The following is a 23,806-nucleotide window of genomic DNA, read 5'->3' on the forward strand; positions in this document are numbered from 1 at the left end:
GAGGATTTGGGCGATCTAGAGTTGAACTTGTCTTGGAGTCATTGTGCTGGGGCTGACTGCAACAGAGCAGAGTTGCCACAGGAGGTACATGACTTTGTTGGGAGTGTTGCCAAGGGTGAGAACAGTGTTTGAGTTAGTTTGTTTGCTGGCTTGCCTCACCCTGCAGAGCATCCTGGTGGTGGTACTCAGTCTGAACCCAGTATGATGTGTCTGGCATGTTAGGTATCACTGCTGAGGGTGTGGAGGTTCCTAACTTTGCTGGGGAAGTAGGAGATTCCTTCCCTGAGGAGTGTACAAGAGATGGGGAGCAAACTACTCCCCTGTCAGGACTAGATACAAGGGTGTTAGCTCACACAGTGAGCCACCCCTTGTGATAGCTGAGGCTACAGCTGCTTATGTATCAGAAGAGGATTCTGTCCCTTGGGAATGTGTGGCCCTACTTCTTGCCAAGGCAGGAGAGAGCAGCAAGGAAGTAGAGAGTCAGGAGGAGTTAGTAGAAGATAACAATATTGTGCATAGCTGGTGGAGAGAGGACAGAAGTTTGATGCTCCAGTTTGTTATGCCATCCGCAGTTAAGAAGGCACATGTGAAGGTAGCACATGGAGGCCCAGTAGTTGGCTGATTTAGAGTCACATTGAATCAAGAGCAGTTGTGGCAGTTTTGGTGGCTGGGTACAGCCATGTTTTGTTGATTGTTGCCATGTTTGTTGAGCTAGCAAGACTGATTACCTCTTGTCTGGGGTCCCTCTCCCCTGTGTTATGGTGAGTGTTGTTTTCCCTGGTCTGGGGATGATAAGAGATGTTACTCTTTCTTGTGGGAGTTGTAAGAGTGTTGTAACTGGTGCCATGGTATAGCATCAAGAGGCAGTGTTTAGTGAGGCTGCCAGCCATAATGTGTTGCTTGCTGCTCAGAAGACACCCACAGCATTGTTAGGGACTTCATGTGGACAAATCGTTGTTATGTGTCAGGTGTTAGACCTGAGTAGGATAGTATGTGATGATGAGTGCTGTCCTTCTCAAAGCAACATGTGATGTAGGCCATAATTAGAGGGGGAAATGAGAATGCAAAGAGGGAGATGGGAGAAAAGAAGGAAGGAGAGATGAGAAGAGAGATGAAGGGGAGAGAGAGAGAGAGAGAGAGAGAGAGAGAGAGAGAGAGAGAGAGAGAGAGAAAAGGTGACACATTCCTTACATGTAGGTAAGCCCACTACCAAGTTAAGTGTAAGATTCTCTGTGCTAAGTCACTCTTCTTCCCCACATAATTTTTCCTACTTCTAATTATCCTTTCATTTTGAATCTCACCCAGTAGTTAGCTAAAGAGTTTTCAATGCTCATACCATAATCAGTACAGCACCCAGTCCCCCATAGTTTAGTCACCAAAATTTTCAGAAGGAAAGCGTCTTATTGTACCATGTTAACATCTAATGTGAGTGAGAGTGCAAGGTGGTTGGGCAGGGTTGGGTTCCCCTTCCATCTCCCTCCTTCCCTCCCACATGAGTCATGCCCTCATGACCAGAGAGAGCTCAGCATGGCACATTTCCCACACTTTGAGTCAGTCAGTCAGTAGCTTGGACAAGACAAATGTACCATGGTAGGCAGAGTTTTCAGTGAGACCAGGCAGGATACAGCTAGACAGGGCAGTTGCTATGAAAGAGTATTTGATTAAGTTACTGCAGTATGCCCCTGCTCATTATATACATAGTGTTAGGGGTCTCCATCAGCTTGCCTATGAGTGCATTCTTGTAAGGCACTCAGCATATAATAAGATGTGACTCCTCACCTCATAGTGAGGCAAATACTTGGTGTTACAGTTTATTATGTAGACAATTTGTCTGTGTATATTTTGTTTGTTTAATGCTACTGCGATCTGGGGTGTTCTCAATGCCTTGAGACGCAGAGGATTAGTGTTCGCTGCCTTGTAGTAGATTATCTTCCTTCCCTGGGCTGTGTCATTTCTTAAAGGGGACAGAGCTTGTCTTCTAGGAAGTTGAATATCATATTGCTCAGGAGGAGATAGTGTTCTACAGAAGTGGGAGGATTTTGTCTTGTTGTCTGAAAGGGTGGTATTCTGTAGAACATTATAATCTTTATAATTATGTGTTTGTCATTTGTTGAAACTGTCTCTCACTAGAATGTGGCTGACGATTCTTTCCCAGTTGTTGGAGTTAGTTGTTATTGTAATATTTCCTTGTCTGTGGGTGGGAGAAACAGACTGACAACCTCATGTGTGTAACCTGTTGTTATGACCATCTGGTAAAGGGTGCAAGAGTCTAAAGAGAACCTTGTAACCCATCTTAAGCTTTGTACTCAGTCACATAAGGGATGACTTGGGGGAAGCTAGTCCATTTGAGGTAGCTGTGGGAAGGACAGGGATTTGTGCTCATAACAGAAAATGACGACCTCGCCAGGATTGTTAGAAGCTTCATAGCCATGTGTTGGAGACTGATGTTTGTTTGTTTCATTGTTCTTTGTTTTCCTACACTTAGTTTACACCATGGAGGGCAAGGTTGGTAGCCGAGGTGACTCATGACCTGAGTCTCCAGCTTCTGCTGGGAGTGGCAGTGTAGATTAGACACAGATTGGTGTCAGGAGACAGAGTCCTACAGGTAGTGCCCACAGACATATAAGTCCTGCTCATAGTACTGGTGGATATTCCCAGACAGAAGGAATGCCTGAGAAGTTGAGATTCAAGTTGAGATGAGGAGAATGGAGCTGGAAGCAGAAGTCGAGAAGAGGAGATTAAAGACTAAGGAGACTAGGAAAGCTAGGAGGCTTGAGGCTGAGAGGGAAGCCAAGAGGCTCGAAGCAGAAAAGGAGGAGAAGGAGAAGGCAAAGATGTATGAGAAAGAAATGAAAACACTTGAGGCAGAAAGGGAAAAGGAGGAAGCTGAAAAGAACTGGATGTTTGAGTTGGAGAAGACATGGATAGAAGTTAATTCTCCTCATGGCTTGAGGAGAGGAAGAGAGAGGGAAGGTAATGTAGAAAGCCAGATGGTAAAGAGTTTAAAGTTAATTCTGGAGTTTAATGAGAAAAAGGTGACAGAATGGTTTCAGTAATTTGAGAAGGAGGCCTCAGAATTTGATTGGCCTCTGGAGAGATGGGTTGGCCTGGTTGCCAGTATGGTGAAAGGTAGACTTTGGGAGTTTATGACAGGATGTCAGTTGAAGACTTGGAGGATTACGTGGAATTCAAGGCTGACATCCTGAGAACCTACGAGCTACTGCCCATGGCTTATAGGTCGTAATTCCATGGAGGAAAGAAAAGCCCCAGTGACTCATATTTCAATTGTGCTCGCTACCTCAAGGAGGTATTTGAGAAATGGCAGGCTAGCAAGTGTGTCACCTCCTTCTGTGAGTTAACAGAACTCATGATGATGGAGTAGTTTGTAAATGTGGCAGAGAAGCAGTTAGTACCACTGCTCAGAGAGAAAAGGTTTAAGACCTTGAAAGAGGCAGCCATGTGTGTAGATGACCACGTGTTGGCATACCAGCTTATACCATGGTGGATTGGTAGTACATCTGGCGGGGTCAGGGATGTTGTGTCTGGTGACATGGCAGGTGCCAGTTTGTCTAGAGTTATATACATTATACTACATTATAGTAGTGGCTTCAGTAATAAGTTGGGATGAGTCGGCCTTGTCTCTACCCAGCCCTCAATGCAGACAGACTGGGAGCATGCAACACAGCACTCCTGCATACAGAACCCAGCCCATGTGCCATTATTGTAAAAATACTGGCCATTTTAAAATGTAACTGCCCCAAGTTAGTGACTGCCACTGCTTCCAAGATCCCTCAGAAGCCAGTGACTTTGGTTGTGTCTCAGGACCAGGAAGGCAGGGAGTACTGTCCCCTCATCTGTTGTTACCTCATTGGCATCTGTGAGGTTTGGTTTAGACTGGTGTCGTCCATTCTTGTGTCCAGGCACTGTTGAGATTCATGCAGTTGAATACCCTGTCACTGTTTTGAGAAACACAGCAGCACAGCATCATTGATGAATAATAGGAAGAGACTGGGTGACAGGACAAAACCCTGAGGAACAACACTGTTAATAGATTTAAGAGAACAGTGACTGTCTACCACAGCAGTAATAGAAGTCAGAAAGGAAATTTAAGAAGTTACAGAGAGAATAGAAGCTGTAGGAGGGTAGTTTGGAAATCAAAGCTTTATGCCAGACTTTATCAGAAGCTTTTGATATGTCTAAGGCAGCAGCAAAAGTTTCACCAAAATCTCTGAAAGAGGATGACCAAGAATCATTAATGAAAGCCAGAAGATCACCATTAGAGCAGCCTTGATAGAACCTATACTGGAAATCAGATAGAAGGTTGTGAAGTGATAGATGTTTGAGGATAGATTAAAAACTTTATGTAGGGAGGAAATTAAAGCAATAGGACAGTAGTTTGAGGGATCAGAACAATCACCCTGTTTAAGAAACAACTGAATGTAGGCAAATTTCTAGCAAGAAGGAAAGGTAGATGTTCATAGACAAAGTTGAAAGAGTACGACTAGGCAAGGTGCAAGCATGAGGCACAGTTTCAGAGAAAAATAAGAGGGATCCCACCAGGTCCATAAGCATTCTGAGGGCATGGAAAACATCACTGCAAAGGATCTTAATATATATATATATATATATATATATATATATATATATATATATATATATATATATATATATATATATATATATATATATATATATATATATATATATATATATATATATATATATATACACTGCCATATAAGACACCTTTTTCCCCAAAAAAATGCTCCAAAAATCAGCTTGCATCTTATGGCCCAATGGTTAGGTTTCAGTAGGCCTATGGGTTATGGTGATTGACTGATTGATTGATACATTTATTGTTGCATTAATAATGAAATACAACAAAGGAGGAGGACGGACCTTGCCACCCACCCCCTGGGCAAAGACTTAAGGGTAGAGTATCAAAAATATAAAAATATAATATACATTACAAGAATATAAGTAAATAAATAAATACAGATATTGCACACCTTATTGCATAAATATCCTACAGTCTGGGAGCAAACGTAGGATATTCCTTGAGTATAGCCCTGAGAGTGGCTGAGTCTAAGAAATGGTCAATGAGGGTATACAAGTCATGTTGACCTTGCAGCCTAAATTTAGCAATGAGAGGACATTCCGTGACATAATGACGCAGAGTGTGTCCCCTTGGTGCAGCACACAGCACACGGCACATGCCAGGAGAAGCACTGACTTCCTAAAAGTATTTATAGCCTAATCTGAGCCTCATTGCCACCCTATCATGTGATGCAGTGTGTCTCCCATAGGTATAAGCACAGCTCTGGGAGACACGTACATAGTGAAGACTACTGCCACTGCCCTTATGGCTACAAAACTCCAACTGATCACTAATGCTACTATGTACAAAGTCCTTAATGCTACTCTTAACATAGCCTAGAGTGTATTCAGCACCAGGGTCCACTGTGTCGTCCTGAAGGGCACATTGAGCAAGGTGGTCTGCCTCTTCATTAAGCGGGATACTCACATGAGAGGGTATCCAGGTGAAGTGAACCGTGGCACTAGCACCTTCTAGGGTGTGGATAAGATCAAGACATTTATTGATTAGATCACATTCCATGGAGGAGGTAGATTGGAGTGTATACAGTGCAGCCTGACTGTCAACAAAGAAGAATACATCCTTACAGAGAGGTGCCACTATATGGAGCACCTCTAGAACAGCATACAATTCTGCCCTAGTGGAGGACATGTGTGCAGGGAGCTGCCTGGAAACCTCAGTGTCAGTGTAGCGATTGGCAGAAATGTAGTCGCAGATGAACAGCCCACATCCAGACCTGCTGCCATTGACTGAACCATCACAATAAACATGAATAGCCTGAACATGGGGGTACTTGGATAATTTAGTCATGAACATGTCTTGCAGCACATGAGGGAGCCAGTACCTCTTGGGCTGATGCAGTGAGTGAATATCAACACCGAAACGGTGTTTCGGCTTCATTCTGAACAAGCTCTAGGGGACGGAGCTGGGTGGCACTAAACTGTACTAAAATAGGAGCTGCGTAGTCAATGAGGGACCATACGACAGATATATAGAACATCCTTAGGACTGGAATGCCAGCCACCAGGCCCCTGTTTGCTAGCAGCCAAAGTGGCACTAGCCGTGGCAGACAGAGGTCTCAAACATAGTGTACAGCGTGGAGTGACTTCCTGAAACTCAGCTGTACACCCAGGTACTTGTGTGTATGAACTCTAGGGATGGGAACATTATTTGCAGTGGGCAGACGAGAGACCTTCCCTTTGGCTTGAAATTTGGTTTTACATTCATTAATTACAAGTCCCATTTGAACACACAATGCTGCTAGTTGCAACAGAGCTAACCGGAGAGTCCTGGGTGTGGGGCATTGGAGGAGTATGTCGTCAGCATAGATGAGGACCTGCGTGCCCTGCGGGAAGGAACAATGCGCAATTTTGTCCATTAAAACGTTGAAAGGATTAGACTAAGGACTCCACCCTGTGGTGTTCCAAGCTCAAAGACTTCCTCAGAAGAGACTGCACCTTGAAACCAAACCTGTGCTGTTCTCTTGTACAAATAGTCCATGATCCATCCTAATAATCTACCTTTGACACCTTTGAGAATGAGTTCCTCCATAATAACATCTTTGTTGGCCCTGTCAAAGGCACCCTTGAGATCAACGAAAGCTCTGCAGGTAGCATCCTTATTTATAAGGCACTCAACAAAATAATGACTTGTGGAATGACCTTTTAGGAAGCCATGTATATTGCCAGAGAGTACATGGCCCACCTTATATATAAGCCTGTTCAATATTACCTGTTCCATCATCTTACACTGACAGCTGGTGAGAGAAATGGGGCAAAAGGTGCCATCACCTTTGGGGATTGGGATGATAATGGCTGTTTTTCATGAGTGGGGAAGCTTGCCTGCAGTGAGAGACATGTTAAATAGGTCTAAGAGAGGGTTGTCTACCTTTATCTCCAGGAGGGCATTGAGGATGTCATAGGTGATGCCATCCTTGCCAGGAGCTGTTGACTTGCCCAATTTAACTGCTGAGAGAAGTTCATCATGTGTGATAGGCACACAGGTGTCATCTGTAACTCTTCAGCAAATTGTGGAACATTTTGAACACAGAGAAAGGCAGAAAGCAGCATAAGGTAATATCACAGTCATAATTGTTTAGCGACAGTTATGATCACGGATAAACTGGCGTGATATTTCCTACTCTTCTCTGCTGGTTTGAGCTGCAACTTGGACCAAAGCCTGGTTGAGAGATTAGCTATAAAGTTCAGGGAAAAATGGAGCTTATTGTATTTTTTAAAATATCCTTGCCAAATTATGGGTGCATCTAATATGCCAGGAAATATAATATATATATATATATATATATATATATATATATATATATATATATATATATATATATATATATATATATATATATATATATATATATATATATATATATATATATATATATATATATATTAACTTCCAAAGTGGAGCACATTCTGACTCTCTTCCCTTTTGTGGAAATCTCCATTCTTGGAAACTTCATTGTTCACTGACCATCCTGGTGAACTAACCTTCAACTTTGCTATCCTCCATGACCTAGAGCAATTGGTGCAACACCCTACTCGTATTCTTGACCATCTTGGTAATACGCCCAACATTCTTGACCTTTTTCTAACCTCTAATCCTGCTCATGCTGTCACCCTCTCTTCTCCTCCGATCACAGTCACATATCTATATCTTGTCCTATCGCTCCTCAGGATCCCCCTATGCAGAGGTGCCTCTGGCATTTTGCCTTTGCCAGATGGGAGGACCTGAGGAGGTGTTTTGCTACTGCTTCTGTGTCAGAGACCCATCTCTATGTGCCAAGCACATAACAGAAGTGATAGTGTCTGGCATGGAAGCATACATTCCTCATTCTTTTTCTCAACCCAAACCTTTCAAACCTTGGTTTAACACAACCTGTTCTCATGCTATACATGATAGAGAGGCAGCCCACAAAAGATACTTAAGCTTTCCATCACCAGAATCTCATGCGGTTTATATTTCTGCCAGGAACCATGTCAAGTCTGTTCTCCAACTAACCAAAAACTTCTTCATTAATAGAAAGTGTCAAAATCATTCAGGATCTAACTCCCCTCATGACTTCTGGCATCTAGCCAAAAATATCTCCAGTAACTGCTTCTTTCCCTCCTTTATCTCAACCAGATGGCACCACTACTATCACATTTATCTCTAAAGATAAACACTTCACTCAAACCTTTGCTAAAAACTCTCTACCTTGGACAATTCAGGGCTTGTTCCTCCTTCTCCTCAACCCTCTGACTACTTCATGCTACCTATTAGAATTCTTCACAATGATGTTTTCCATGCCCTCGCTGGGCTTAACCCTTGGAAACCTTATGGACCTGATGGGGTCCCTCCTACTGTTCTCTGAAACTGCACCTCTGTGCTTGCACCTTGCCTAGTTAAACTCTTTCAACTTTATCTGTTAACTTCTACCTGGCCTTGCTGGAAGCTTACCTACATTCAGCCTGCTCCTAGATAGGGTGACCATTCAAATCCCTCAAACTACCATCCTATTGCTTTAATTTCCTGCCTACCTAAAGTTTTTGAATCTATCCTCAACAGGAAGATTCTTAAACATGCATCACTTCACAAGCTTCTATCTGATTTCCAGTATGGGTTCCATCAAGGGTGCTCTACTGGTGATCTGGCTTTCCTTACTAAGTCTTGGTCATACTCCTTTAGAGATTTTGGTGAAACTTTTGCTGTTGCCCTAAACATATCAAAAGCTTTTGATAGAGTGTGGCACAAAGCTTTGATTTCCAAACTACCCTCCTACGGCTTCTATCCTTCTCTCTGCTACATCATCTCAGGTTTCCTTTCTGACCATTCTATTGCTGCTGTGATCAACAGTCACCGTTCTTCTCCCAAATCTATTAACAGTGGTGTTCCTCAGGGTTCTGTGTTGTCACCCACTCTCTTCCTATTATTCATTAATGAATAATACTGCTGATGATACCACCGTGCACTTTTCCACATCTTTTCATAAATGTCCAACACTTCAAGAAGAAAACATTTCATGCAGGGAAGCCACAGAACACCTGATTTCTGATCTTTTTAAAATTTATGATTAGGGCAGAGCAAACTTGATACTGTTCAATGCCTCAAAAACTCAATTCCTCCATCTATCAACTCAACACAGCCTTCCAGACAACTATCCCCTCTTCTTCAGTGACATTCAACTATCTCCCTCTTCTACACTGAACATCCTCAGTCTGTCCTTTACTTATAATCTAAACTGGAAACTTTACATCTCGTCTCTAGCTAAAACAGCTTCTATGAAGTTACGCGTTCTGAGATATCTTTGCCAGTTTTTCTCACCATCTTCCCAAGCTGCTAACTCTGTACAAGGGCTTTATTTGTCCATGTATGGAGAATACTTCACATGTCTGGGGGGGTGGATTCCACTCATACCACCCTTCTAGACAGGGTGGAATCAAAAGCTTTTTGTCTCAACTCCTCTTTAACTGACTGTCTTCAGCCTCTCTCTTTCATCACCACAATGTTACATCTCTAGCTATCTTCTACTGCTATTTTCATGCTAACTGCTCTTCTGATTTTGCTCACTGCATGCCTCTCTTCCTCCTGTGGACTTGCTACATAAGAGTTTCTTATTTCTCTCACACCTATTCTGTCCACCTCTCTAATGCAAGAGTTAACCTGTATTTTCAATCATTCACCCCTTTGTCTGGTAAACTCTGGAACTTCCTGCCTGCTTCTGTATTTCCACCTTCTTATGACTTGAATTCCTTTAAGAGAGAGGTCTCAACACCTCAGCCTGCTAGAGGTGGCCAAAGTGGTGATGCAGGGCTTCCACCACAGTGCTGTATAATGCCCTATGGGCCAGCATCAGGTGCCCCAGGACTTCTACTGTATATATACATGGGCAGGAGATTTTCTAACATACAGGTTTCATTAAATGAGATGGCTATTTCAGCATTTATTAACTTCTTTAAGATATTTTCTTTATATCTTATGATTTTCCTTTTCTCTTTTGTAATTTGGTTTATGACTTCACTGAAGCTGGTCATTTTTCACTAGATCACAATTTCAGGTTTCTTAATCCTTCTTCAGTAGTAGTGTGTTGTAGCCAAGGTGGGTATGGTTGTAGCCACTGCATGGCCAAATATTTATTCAGTGGCTCATGGGTTTACCCTGGCTCACAAGCATCACTGATTGGCTGACTGCTCACTGCTGCTGGACTCATTATACAGTGGCTGTGATTGGCTGTTTCTTTTCATGCTTGGCAGGGCTTGAAGGATGTCAGCTTGTACATTGAATTCAGGGCTGGATTCTCTGATGTACAAGGCTTCTAGTATTGCAAGGCACTTTGCATCAGTACACGTCCACAATTTTGGTATTCTCTTCTAGACATCGTCTTGTGATCTTGATGATGTGTTGCTGCTGTAAGTGTTTCTTAGGGGCCGGATGATAGGTGGCAGGTGAGGCATCAAGACAGCTTCATTGTCATCATGCCAATGTAGGATGAAGGGAGGGCTTCACTGTTTCCTCAATTGCAAGTGAACCTACATATAAAATGGGACTTTTGGGTTGTCTCTGTTTTCATGAGGGGATTGTTTCTGAGCAGGAGGTGGCTGGTATTCTTATTCTTATAGTATATTTGGAGGTTAATTTTTCTTTCCAGGTCAGTGGGCTTCATGTTTCTTTTTGCTATTTGTATGATAATCCTCTCTTCTTTGTATGCAGTAGAGAAGGCACAGTAAAATATGTTGATGTTGGGTTTTCTTGCATCTTCAGAGGAGCAGGAGCTATGCTACTTATCAGTGATCTTTTTAGTGAGGCAGATGATATTCTTTTCGCTGAAGCCATTGCTAATCAATACTTGCAATACCTTTTCTATTTCTTTATGTACTTGCTGCCAAATATTGCAGTGTGTGAATGCCCTGAGGATGTAGGCATCAATGGTAGAGCCCTTGTATCTGTCAGGACATTTGTGCTTTCCATTAAGACAGTGTCTGGGATTAGTAAGTTTGGTGTATACTTCTGTATTAAAGGATTCTTGCTGCTGTATATATGTACATATATGGTAGCCAATCCTGTGCTCAACATTTCAACAAAGACAGTTGAAACCACATACAAAGTAAGTCAAGTAATCTATTATGAATTTATGAGCTTCATCTGCTAGGCTGCATCTGCTAGGCACAACACATCTCTTCACTACTATATAGCTGGTAAAGATTTGTTTTGTTGACTGATCATATTAAATAAATTTCACTTTTGAATCCATGAGTTACTACTGGCCTTTTCTATCACGTTTGTATATCTGAATTTTTTTTATTTAAGAATTTTGATCCCAGTGTTTAGGTCAACAGAACTTGATCTATACTCAAGAAAATACAGTTTATATATATTTGGTGCATGATACAGTGACATACACTATTCATGCCAGAAAATATGATACTAGTGCTTCTGTTGGTAGCCATGGAGATAATTTTTCATTAAAGAAGCCTGCCACCATCCACTTTCGTTTCAGCCATGAAGAAAGCAGGATGGAGTCCCAACCGCAGCAGGCTGTCTCCAGCAATGACACCCTGGTGCTGGTGGGACGAAGGGCCAGCCCTATAAATTCCCTAGAGCGTGAGCACCTCACTAAGCTCGTACGGAATGAAATTATCTTAGCCAATGAGAGCACAGATGGGAAAGTCATGGCCATGAAAAAATTAGCATGGGAGAGGGTTGCCCTCCATTTTAATGCAGCTGGATATTGTGAGAAGAGAACAGTATATCAGCTGCAAAAAGTATGGGAGCGCATTAAAGGAAAGTAAGTATGTGCATGCGATAGACCTAATTGAATATAGGAAAAGGGCTAGTCAGTGCTCCATATTGTTCAGGACAGAGCTTTGTAGATTTAAGTTAGTGTATCATAAGGCTAAAAGCTATGTCTGATTTTGATATTTATCATGAATAATAGATATTATTTTGACTTGATGCAAGTTGAAGTGAAAAGAAAATACAATACAATAATCCCATAACAATGAAATACCTTTTCTTATTTATTTATTTTTTTTAATGCAGGGCTAAACATAAACATGCTAATGTCAAATGTAAATCATGTAAAACTGGTAGTGGTGCAGCTCCTCCTCCCATCCCTGAAGCAAGTGCCAATAAGGTGCTCACCATTCCAGGCACATAAACTGATGACCTTGGCTGTGATTTTGACAGTGATGCTGTCAAATGTAAGCTTACAGTTGTTTCTTTATTTGAATAATTTTTGACTTATACTGGATAGTTTGAGATGCATTATTGTTTATAGTGAATTATTAAAACTGCATTTAAGTGGATTAACAGCACTGTAAGTTTGGTCTGCTGTTTTCTTGGTTACTGGAGTTTCCATATGGATCTCCACATCTGTCATGGAGATTCAAATTGTATTGTTACAGACACTCATTTCTACATTTTCATTTGCACCCACATGTTAATTCTATAATACATTGAATATTAACTATGAATATCTGCTCCCATCAATTATGCAATCATTGACTGCTATTGTGGTGTAGCAGTTAGGACCAATAAAAAATTCTAGGTTGGGCTTAGTGCTCACTTTTATTTGTCTGATCATGTTACATGCAGTTTGAATATCTTTTTACTGATTTCATCTTTAGCCAAGAGACATTCTGCGATGTTATCAGTCATCTTACATATGTATTCCTTCATACTGCCAACACATTCAAATGCTGATATGTATGAATTTAGTTATCCAGAATTAGTTTGTATTATTATTACCTAAGATTACTTGTATTTTTGCAACTACCATTACCTTTACATTAATTTGCTTCTGATTGCAGCTGTCCAGAGAAAAGAAGCAGTGCATCCTGTAACCTCATATAAGGAGATCATACCACAGGAAGAGTAGGTGCTAGCTACATGTGGGTACTCCAGTATCTGGATGCACCACCTCCAAATCCTTGGAGATGCCAACATCTTTACCCAAAGTTAGCGTACAGAATCGTGCATTATTACTTTTTACAGAATGAATATCATTGTACAATAAGGTCCCAGTTTATATCAAAGTTAGATCCCTGGAACATGACAAGCCAGTTTTGACTACCACCTGAGTTTATGTACTTTTCATTCTTGTCATCAAAGTAGATATATTGTGGTATTTTCAACAATTTAATATGTCTTTCATTTATATAATTATGATCTCATGATATACTGTAATGTACAGTGAGATAAGATTATATAAAATGAAGTAGTAAGAATGTATGAGAAAAGAATAATGAGAGAGAGAGAGAGAGAGAGAGAGAGAGAGAGAGAGAGAGAGAGAGAGAGAGAGAGAGAGAGAGAGAGAGAGAGAGAGAGAGAGAGAGAGAGAGAGAGAGAGAGAGAGAGAGAGACTTAGATGCATCCTGGTCACGTACATATTCAGCCTGAAACTCCTAAGAGATTTATCTGCGCAATTACTTAATTTTACACTATAAATTTCCTTACTTCCCTTTTCCATTGAATTTGAGACTCAGTATTTAGAAGAATTTCTCTTGACAGTGAAGTAATCAGTATTCATCTAGTCTCTCTAATTTAATCAGTAGAATTTTTAGAATTAAAGACCGCATGGGGAACAGTGTGTGGGTGTGTGTGTGTGTGTGTGTGTGTGTGTGTGTGTGTGTGTGTGTGTGTGTGTGTGTGTGTGTGTGTGTGTGTGTGTGTGTGTGTGTGTGTGTGTGTGTGTGTGTCACACTGCCCCCACTTCCTTGTACCCCCTCCCCTTAGTGGCAGAGGGAGAGGTGCGTTTTCCACAGTCACTACCCAGCACTTGAATGGAACAAACATACTGAGACATGTTCTAATATTTGACAGAGACTAGGAAGGGATAACAGTTAGTTGGTTTTAGTTGCCTTTAAGGGGATAAATGAGTCATTACCGGTCCATTTATATAGAATAGGAGTCTCCAAAGTAGTCTACCAGAGACTACTTTGGAGACTCCTATACTCTGGGTATGGTGTGTGTATAATACACACCATACCCAGGGAAGTGACTCCTTGGCTGCACGAGTGTGCAGGCCAAGCTCTCACAGTGAACGGTGAATGACCCTCCTGTGTGTTCGTGGGCACTCTTTTGTAGTAGTTTCTTGTATCCCTTGTTAGTGACCCTGTTATGTTCTAAATGCTACTGCTGCCTGATGCAATTCAGCTGCAGAGGACTTGAGTAATTAGCCATGTAGTGAACTTTACTCCCTCCTCAGGTCCTGATAAGGCCTGGCATCCAGGGGGCAGTAAACGACACTACTCGGCTTGAGGCCATAACATGCCGTTGGACAGTGGGAGGATTCGTCACAGAGAGTGGATGTGCATTTACACAATTTACACATGACCCTGTTCAGTGGCAAGACCACCAAATGAACAACCCATACACCCAAGTGCCACCAACAGCACTGTGATGGCACCCACTGTCACCAGCACAACAGATGGCAAAAGTTGGCATATTATCAGATAACATATTTTTTACTTTAAAAGAAAAGTTGCAGTTAAAGTGATGTAATACTACATAGATAATGAAGAAAATTTGTACAATCTCCTTTTCATATATCCCTCTCTACATCCTCCAGCCAGAGAGGAGGAAAATCTAATACAATAATAATGATAATTAACAACAACTAGCCATAACAAAAGCCTTCCAATTTAGTTTTATTGACAGAATAAAATGCTTTTGTCTTCAGTGTTCTGCTGTCCACCACACTATAGCATGTCGCCACTGTTGTGGTGGGTCACAAGGCACAGCCAGTCATCTGCCACACTACTCATGCAGGCTTTCTAACTCACCCTGCCAACATACATTTTCTTCCTTGATATTACCATGCACATGCATTTTCATTAATCTCATAATAAGATTTAATTCTTCAAAATTTTGTTACAGGTCACAGGATATTTAAAACCAGTCAGCTGTGATGCTGCTCACACATGCTCACCTACCTCCTCAGTCATTCATCCTGCCAACATAAATAAAACTCTTAACATTAACATTCATGCACATTTTTATTAATCTTACAATAAGATTTGAATTATAGTAAACTTTATTACTGCTACATTATATCAATCATTTACAAATGTTAAAGAAAAAAATACCAGTTGCATTCCTATCTTTAACATAAATAAAAAATAATTAGTAGAATCTCTGACTAATCAAGGAAAAGTTGAATTGATGTAGCACATACCTGCTTTTGTGTTGAAGTTGGAGTCAGAATTGCATCTAGAGATTCTGGGTCTAAATCTAAACTTCAAGCTGGTGTTGAATCTCAGAATTTAGATTATTCTCAGGAAGGGGATGATTCTTTAGATGGAGAATAGAATTTGGATATGGTTGAGGCATAGTTGCTGTATTTAAAGATTGCTTGGCAGCATAATGCTTCATCTTGTAGATTTGCCACCAACTAGATACCACATATTCCATTCCTTTGTAAGCTAGCAAAACATTCAGTGTTGGGATCCTGTTCTTCAGATTCATCTGTTATTTTCTTCAGGGATTCTAAAGGATATGCCACTTTTAGTGTGAACTGTTGCAGTGGTTCTGCCTCATTTTTTATCATCCTCCACCTGTTTCCCCACTGCCATCAGATCTTCATTGCTCAATTCCTTATCTTCATATTCAAGAAGCTCAATTATGTCAGTTTAATTGATGTCAAGATTTAAGTTATTTCCAAGTATACACAGCTACACTTAGTCTCATGTACACTTTCATAATCAAATCCTTCAAAATCTCTAAGATTAGGGCACACATTTTCCATGCACCATTCCTGTTTGACCATGTCACTTTAGACCAAGACTTTCCTCTTTTTTTCATACCACTGTAAAAATTGCAATCTTTCCAGAAATCCATGAGATTTTTTTTTTTCCCTCCATTTTCAGTTGCACTGATTTATGAACATGACATAAGCTGAAACCGACATAACTTGAGACCTTACTATAGACATACACTGATAAGGAAAAGCATTGTTATTGTTACTGTTGTGCTAAAATTAACCTGATTATGGGATATTTAGTTTTAGTAATCCTGGCTTTCATTATCTTGCTTGGCAGAGCCAGCTGACAAACACACCTGTGCTCCGAGAGCCATCAACATCCCAACACAATGTATCCAAAGGACCAGAGGATGATGCCAAAATAACTTATGAGTATTGAGTTTATTGAACCTTGATGAAATCTGTTATTTAAACTTTATATTTCATGTATATATTACATTCATATAAATGAGTACCAATTAACACCCTTTGTGACTGCTGGCATCTAGCCATATATCTATATCAATCTCTTCTTCATCTTTCCCTCCTCTGTTTCAGTCTGAAGACACCACTGCCATCTCATCTACTATTTCTAAAGCTGAACTCTGTTCAAACCTTTTGCTAAAAACTGTACTCTTGATGATTCTGAATTTGTTCCTCCCTTTCCTCCACCATCCTACTATTTCATACCTCTTATCAAGATTCATGCTGGCTGTAATCCATGGAAAGTGTTTGGACCTGATGGCATATTTCCAATTGTTCTCTAAAACTGTGCCTCTGTGTTTCCACCTTGCCTGGTCAAACTCTCTCACCATCTACCTTTCTCTTTTTGCTGGAAATTTGCCAACATTCAGCCTGTTCCTAAAACAGGTCACTGATCTAACCCTTCAAACTATTATCTTATTACTTTAATTCTCTGCTCTTCTAAAGTTTTCTAATCTATGCTGAACAGGAAGATTTTTAAACAACCATTGTTTCCATTCTACCAGTGATCTGGTTTTTCTAACTCAGCCTGTTTTAGGAATTTTGGTGAAACTGTTGCTTTAGACATATCAAAAGCATTTGATAAAGTCTAGCTTAAAGTTTTAATTTCAAAACTGTCCCCATACACCTTCTATCTGTCTCTGTACCTTCATGTCAAGTTTCCTATCAGACTATTCTACTGTTGCAGTCATTGTTCTTCAGTGTGTTAATAGTGGTGTTCTTCAAGGCTCTGTTCTGTCACCCACTCTTATTCTATTACTAATCAATTATCTTAGCCAAACCTGTTGTCCTATCCACTCCTATGCTAATGATATTACTCTACACTATTCCTCATTTTTTCTTAGACATCCAACCCTTCAGGAATTAGGTAATTCATGTAGGGAAGCCACGGAACACCTTGACTTTGGCTGAGTAAATTTAATGGTATTTAGTGCCTCAAAACCCAATCCTTCTATTTATCATGACAATACACCCAAAGTTGGAGCATGCTACATTCTTATGGTCTCCACATAGGAAGAAAAATAGAAGGAAATTAGATAGAATATAGAGGACAGCAATGAAAATGGTCCCAGAACTGGAGAAGAAGACTTATGAAGAGAGACTGCAAGAAATGAGATTAACAACATTGGAAGAGAAAGCAGAATGGGAAGACTTGATAACAATGTACAAATTAATAAGCCATATGGAAAATATAGATGGACAAGTTTTGGAGATGCTTGTAAATGAGGGAACAAGATGTACGAGAGGACATACAAAAAAGATTAAGAGTAAATATTTCAGTTTCCTGAGTTGAAGCACTGATCCTTGGAATAGATTAAGTGAGGAAGTGGTTACAGCTATCAGTGTGAGCAAATTTAAAGAGAAATTGGATAATTGTAGATATGGAGACAGGACAAATGAGCTTTAGCTCAGACCTTGTACAATACAACAAGGTAAATACCAGAACTGGGCACTCTGGTAAATACCAGAGCAGGTCATTTCAGCAATTGCAGGTCATTTTTGTTTGTGGATTTGCATTTGTGGCAAAATCCCCACAAATTTACTTTTGCAAATACACACATACCCACAAACCACATGCAAGCTGAAACTTGTTTTGGGTTGCCAAAGCTTGCCATATCTGAACTGTCAAGTTGGCAACTAGAAGCTTCTAGATCAGGCCTAATGTTGCCAACTTAGTACTTTTGACGCTAAATATAGCGATTTTCATAATAATCTAACGCCAAAGATTCACGTTTTTTATTCCATAACTAGCCTCCTTTTTTGTTCTATTTAGTGCCATACTTCAAAATATTCACCTGCAATTTAGCGCCTTTTTTTTCTTATGCTGGTGCCTTGCAAAATTTTTTGTTGGCAACTCTGCATTGCTGCTGCTGCCCTGCACACGCCTCCTTCAATCCTTCTCCACACTTCCAGCCAGTCTGCTGTGTCAACTCTATTGTTATAGTGAACATTTTTGGTGCCTTAAGTAAGTTAAATTTTTTGCATTTATATTATCAATTTAAATATTACTGTGACTCAGTGAGTGTCCTGAATTAATAATTTAACTTATTTAATGCTTTTTTCCACTGTGCAAGTGGGTAGCCCAGGCAGGGCACAACCTAGGTAACATAACATTAAAATAACATTAAAAATAATAATGATAACATTAAAATAAAGTTAATCAACATATTTATTTATTTATCTATATAATAATTGATGATCTGTCCTTTTAAGTTGTTTTAACTTTAAGTTGATTTTAATGCCAGTGATTTTACCAAATTTCCATCTGGACCATAGTGCATCATCATGAATGACGACAATTTCCCTGGCTTGTGACTATGTTATACCTTCCTTGGCTATTATACACGTATGGGACTCCCTCAGTGATAAAAGATATTTTGAAACCCACCTTTTCTACAAATCATTTAGTAACTTGTTCATATAACTGATCCTTTCTTTTAAACTATGTGTGGAACCATAGGATGGATTGAATATTTCCTCTAATGTGAATTGATTAGGAAAAAATTTAAATCATCTGTCTTTTAATAATTAAGGAGTTATGGTATTGATTTGATGTCACTATTTACATAAGTTAAGGGCCTATCATTTATAGTGGATTCTAACTGTAATATAATAGTGTATAGTTCATCAAATGTGACAAAAGCCTTGTCAAGGACCTTTCTTAATCCATTTTTTACTGTTCCTATTAACCTTTCCCGTATGGCACCAAACCAGGGGTTCAAGCTAGGATGAATTTCCATTCACAATTAACTGAGGTCAAATAATTGTTTATCTGAGGGTCTAGCATAATTTTCTTGATGTAATTGGCAGCAGTGATGAGTGATGAAGGTTGTTACATTGTCACTTAATATAAGTTGTGGTTGACCCTGTCTGCTTGTGAACCATCTAAAGGCACTGAGGAAGTTTTGACTTTTTAAATACAATACCAGTTCTAAATATATGGGTGTAGTGGTAGTTTTTTTTTTTTTTATGTAGGAAGAACACTGGCCAAGGGCAACAAAAATCCAATAAAAAATATGCCCACTGAAATGCCAGTCCCATAAAAGGGTCAAAGCAGTGGTCAAAAATTGATGAATAAGTGTCTTGAAACCTCCCTCTTGAAGGAATTTAAGTCATAGGAAGGTGGAAATACAGAAGCAGGCAGGGAGTTCCAGAGTTTACCAGAGAAAGGGATGAATGATTGAGAATACTGGTTAACTCTTGCGTTAGAGAGGTGGACAGAATAGGGGTGAGAAAAAAAAGAAAGTCTTGTGCAGCGAGGCCGCAGGAAGAGGGGAGGCATGCAGTTAACAAGATCAGAGGAGCAGTTAGCATGAAAATAGCAGTAGAAGACAGCTAGATATGCAACATTGCGGTGATAAGAGAGAGGCTGAAAACAGTCAGTTAGAGGCGAGGAGTTGATGAGACGAAAAGCTTTTGATTCCACCCTGTCTAGAAGAGCAGTATGAGTGGAACCCCCCCAGACATGTGAAGTATACTCCATACATGAACAGATAAGGCCCTTGAACAGAGTTAGCAGCTGGGGAATGAGAAAAACTGGCGGAGACATCTCAGAACTTCATAACGCCTAACTTCATAGAACCTGTTTTAGCTAGAGATGAGATATGAGGTTTCCAGTTCAGATTATAAGTAAAGGACAGACCGAGGATGTTCAGTGTAGAAGAGGGGAACAGTTGGGTGTCAATGAAGAAGAGGGGATAGTTGTCTGGAAGGTTGTGTCGAGTTGATAGATGGAGGAATTGAGTTTTTGAGGCATTGAACAATACCAAGTTTGCTCTGCCCCAATCAGAAATTTTAGAAAGATCAGAAGTCAGGCATTCTGTGGCTTCCCTGTGTAAAATGTTCACCTCCTGAAGGGTTGGACGTCTATTAAAAGACGTGGCAAAGTGCAGGGTGGTATCATCATTATAGGAGTGGATAGGACAAGAAGTTTGGTTTAGAAGATCATTAATGAATAATAAGAAGAGAGTGGGTGACAGGACAGAACCCTGAGGAACACCACTGTTAATAGGAGAATTAGGAGAAGAACAGTGACTGTCTACCACAGCAGCAATAGAATGGTCAGAAAGGAAACTTGAGATGAAGTTATAGAGGGAAGGATAGAAACCGTAGGAGGGTGGTTTGGAAATCAAAGCTTTGTGCCAGACTCTATCAAAAGCTTTTGCTATGTCCAAGACAACAGCAAAAGTTTCACCAAAATCTCTAAAAGAGGATGACCAAGACTCAGTAAGGAAAGCCAGAAGATCACCATACTGGTGATCAGATAGAAGGTTGTGAAGTGATAGATGTTTAAGAATCTTCCTGTTGAGGATAGATTAAAAAACTTTAGATAGGCAGGAAATTAAAGCAATAGGATGGTAGTTTGAGGGATTAGAACAGTCACCCTTTTTAGGAACAGGTTGAATGTAAGCAAACTTCCAGCAAGAAGGAAAGGTAGATGTTGACAGACAGAGCTGAAAGGGTTTGACTAGGCAAGGTGCAAGCATGGAGGCACAGTTTCAGAGAACAATAGGAGGGACCCCATCAGGTTCATATGCCTTCTGAGGGTTTAGGACAGCAAGGGCATGGAAAACATCATTGCAAAGAATTTTAACAGGTGGCATGAAGTAGTCAGAGGGTGAAGGAGAGTGAGGAACAAGCCCAGAATTGTCCAAGGTAGCGTTTTCAGCAAAGGTTTGAGCGAAGAGTTCAGTTTTAGAAATAGATGTGATAGCAGTGGTGCCATCTGGTTGAAATAGAGGAGGGAAAGAAGAGGCAAAGTTATTGGAGATTTTTTTGGCTAGATGCCAGAAGTCACGAGGGGAGTTAGATCTTGAAAGGTTTTGACACTTTTTGTTAATGAAGGAGTTTTTGGCTAGTTGGAGAACAGGCTTGGCATGGTTCTGGGCAGAAATATAAAGTGCATGAGATTCTGGTGATGGAAGGCTTAAGTACCTTTTGTGGGCCACCTCTCTATCATGTATAGCATGAGAACAAGCTGTGTTAAACCAAGGTTTAGAAGGTTTAGGACGAGAAAAAGGGTGAGGAGTGTACGCCTCCATGCCAGACACTATCACCTCTGTTATGCGCTCAGCACACAAAGACGGGTCTCTGACACGGAAGCAATATTCATTCCAAGGAAAATCAGCAAAATACCTCCTCAGGTCCCCCAACTAGCAGAGGCAAAACTCCAGAGGCACCTTCGCTTAGGGGGATCCTGAGGATCCCCCTATTGCGATATGATTGGAGCAATAGGACAAGATAAAGATATGAGATTGTGATCGGAGGAGCCCAACAAAGAAGAAAGGGTGACAGCATAAGCAGGATTAGAGGTCAGGAAAAGGTCGAGAATGTTGGGTGTATCTTCAAGACGGTCAGGAATACGAGTAGGGTGTTGCACCAATTGTTCTAGGTCATGGAGGATAGCAAAGTTGTAGGCTAGTTCACCAGGATGGTCAGTGAAGGGAGAGGGAAGCTAAAGCTGGTGGTGAACATTGAAATCTCCAAGAATGGAGATCTCTGCAAAAAGGAAGAGGGTCAGAATGTGCTGCACTTTGGAAGTTAAGTAGTCAAAGAATTTCTTATTGTCAGAGGAGTTAGGTGAGAGGTATACAGCACAGATAAATTTAGTATGAGAGTGACTCTATAGTAGTAGCCAGATGGTGGAAAACTCAGAAGATTCAAGAGTGTGAGCAAGAGAGCAGGTTAAGTCATTGCGCACATAAACGCAGCATCCAGCTTTGGATTGAAAATGAGGATAGAGAAAGTAGGAGGGAACAGAAAAGGGGCTACTGTCAGTTGCCTCAGACACCTGAGTTCCAGTGAGGAAAAGAAGATGAGGTTTAGAAGAGGAGGGGTGGTGTTCTACAGATTGAAAATTAGATCTTAGACTGCAAATGTTGCAGAAGTTAATGAAGAAAAAGTTGAGGGGGGTGTCAAGACACTTAGGGTCATCAACAGACAGGCAGTCTGACCTGGGGACATTTATGGTCCCCTCCCCAGATGGGGACTCTGAGGCTGGTGTAGGAGTCGCCATGATGATTTTAAAATTTTTGAGTGAAGGGTGTGTGTGTTATTATGTGCTTGTAGTTTTGTGTGGAGGAAGAGAGTTGTCTTTAGAGGGCAGGCTGTGACTGCCCCCTTGTGTTGTGAGACACAAAGGGAAACGTTCAGTGAGGTCACTGCTGGGTTTAATGATAAGTTCACAGCACCCCCTGAACAGTGCTTTAGACCTCACTGGAAGTAATTATCATTTCTGTAGGTGTCTACTGCCTCCTCCTACAGCATACAATGTGCAGGTGAACAGCACATTGTATGTACTGGCAACCTCACTAGCTTCTCCCTTGACTTTAAGGGAACCAGTAAAGTTCATTCCTGTTATAGTGAAGGGTTCACTGATGTAATTCTAAATTGCAGGAGTGGTGGTGCATCTACAGGAGAATATGGCTTGCCTTGATATTTCTGGCATGTTTTACTCCCTTTACAGTCTACCTCTTTTTAGGGATCAACCACTTTTGCCTCATATAGCTCACAGTGAAGTTAATGGTGTAATGATGGTTCAATTTGTGACATTTTTGTATTAGTAGTCTAGTTATGTGGTGGTGGCCAGATAGTAGGGTTGGATGTCTGGTTGACTCAGGTATGTTAGCCAGTTGTATTCTACCACCACATTTTATGATGTCATTTTTTAGGTATAATCCTAGCTAGAGCATTATGTTTGTAGATGACAATTTATCAGGTATCTTTATGAGCAAGGTGATCAGTAAATTCTTACCTTTGCACTAGTTTAATTATTTCCTGTTCTGCTGCCTTCATTTCCCCTACTCTTATGTTCTGGTCGATATTGATGGTTAGACCCTTTGTTTTAGCCTTCAAGTTAGTTTTATAGCAAAGTACCCACGCTAATATCCTTAAACATTTGTCATACTTACTGTATCTCACCCATTCCATTGATTTAGGTGTTGTGGCTGAATTTTACAATTATTTCACTTTCAGGTGGTTAAGCCATGTCAATATGCACTTTAGATCCATGAGGGTCCTTGCCACCACATAGAGGAATTAGTCACCTCATCTGTACTTATTCCCCTTATTATGAGATCCACTGGATTATCCTAGTTGTCGCATTGTTTACCTTTATATTGGGAATGAGTTGGTTATCTGGGTTATTGTTTTTTGCTCCCATTGGACCGACTGCTATTCTAAGCAATGAAATTATTTCTACCTGGGCATTGTTATCAACTTTGTTTTTGTAGTTGCCACTTATGGCATAACCACAAATTGTGCTCAGCAATATTATTGAGCCTGCCCTTACAGTAGCCCCTTTTCTGTTCCCTCCTACTTTCTCTATCCTCATTTTCAATCCAAAGCTGGATGTTGCATTTATGTGCATGACTTAACCTGCTCTTGTGCCCATGCTCTTAAATCTTCTGAGTTTTCCACCATCTGGCTACAACTACAGAGTCACTCTAAAACTAAATTTATCTGTGCTGTATACCTCTCACCTAACTCCTCTGACTATA

At 40.6% G+C, this 23,806-nt stretch overlaps 1 protein-coding gene across 10 annotated transcripts in view; it reads left to right on the top strand.

Moving 5' to 3' along the window:
- The window catches only part of LOC135102165 (uncharacterized), a 24,194-nt gene extending 1,129 nt beyond the window's left edge, over positions 1-23,065 (top strand). The window contains exons 2-5 of one of the 10 annotated variants that reach the window (XR_010269561.1): positions 11,583-11,870; positions 12,125-12,285; positions 12,895-13,041; positions 16,123-23,065. Coding sequence is in view for 6 of the 10 variants with exons in the window: in XM_064006954.1 (XP_063863024.1) it covers positions 11,583-11,870; positions 12,125-12,242 (406 nt within the window). In the remaining 4 variants the exon portion in view is untranslated. Of the gene's footprint in view, positions 1-5,867; positions 7,168-11,582; positions 11,871-12,124; positions 12,669-12,894; positions 15,073-16,122 lie in introns of those variants that run through there. The other 9 variants (XR_010269562.1, XM_064006955.1, XR_010269563.1 and 6 more) reach the window with 9 other exon arrangements.
- Positions 23,066-23,806: the final 741 nt, after the last annotated feature.

Source organism: Scylla paramamosain, chromosome 7, assembly GCF_035594125.1.
Source record: "Scylla paramamosain isolate STU-SP2022 chromosome 7, ASM3559412v1, whole genome shotgun sequence".
Classification (NCBI taxonomy): Eukaryota; Metazoa; Arthropoda; class Malacostraca; order Decapoda; family Portunidae; genus Scylla; species Scylla paramamosain.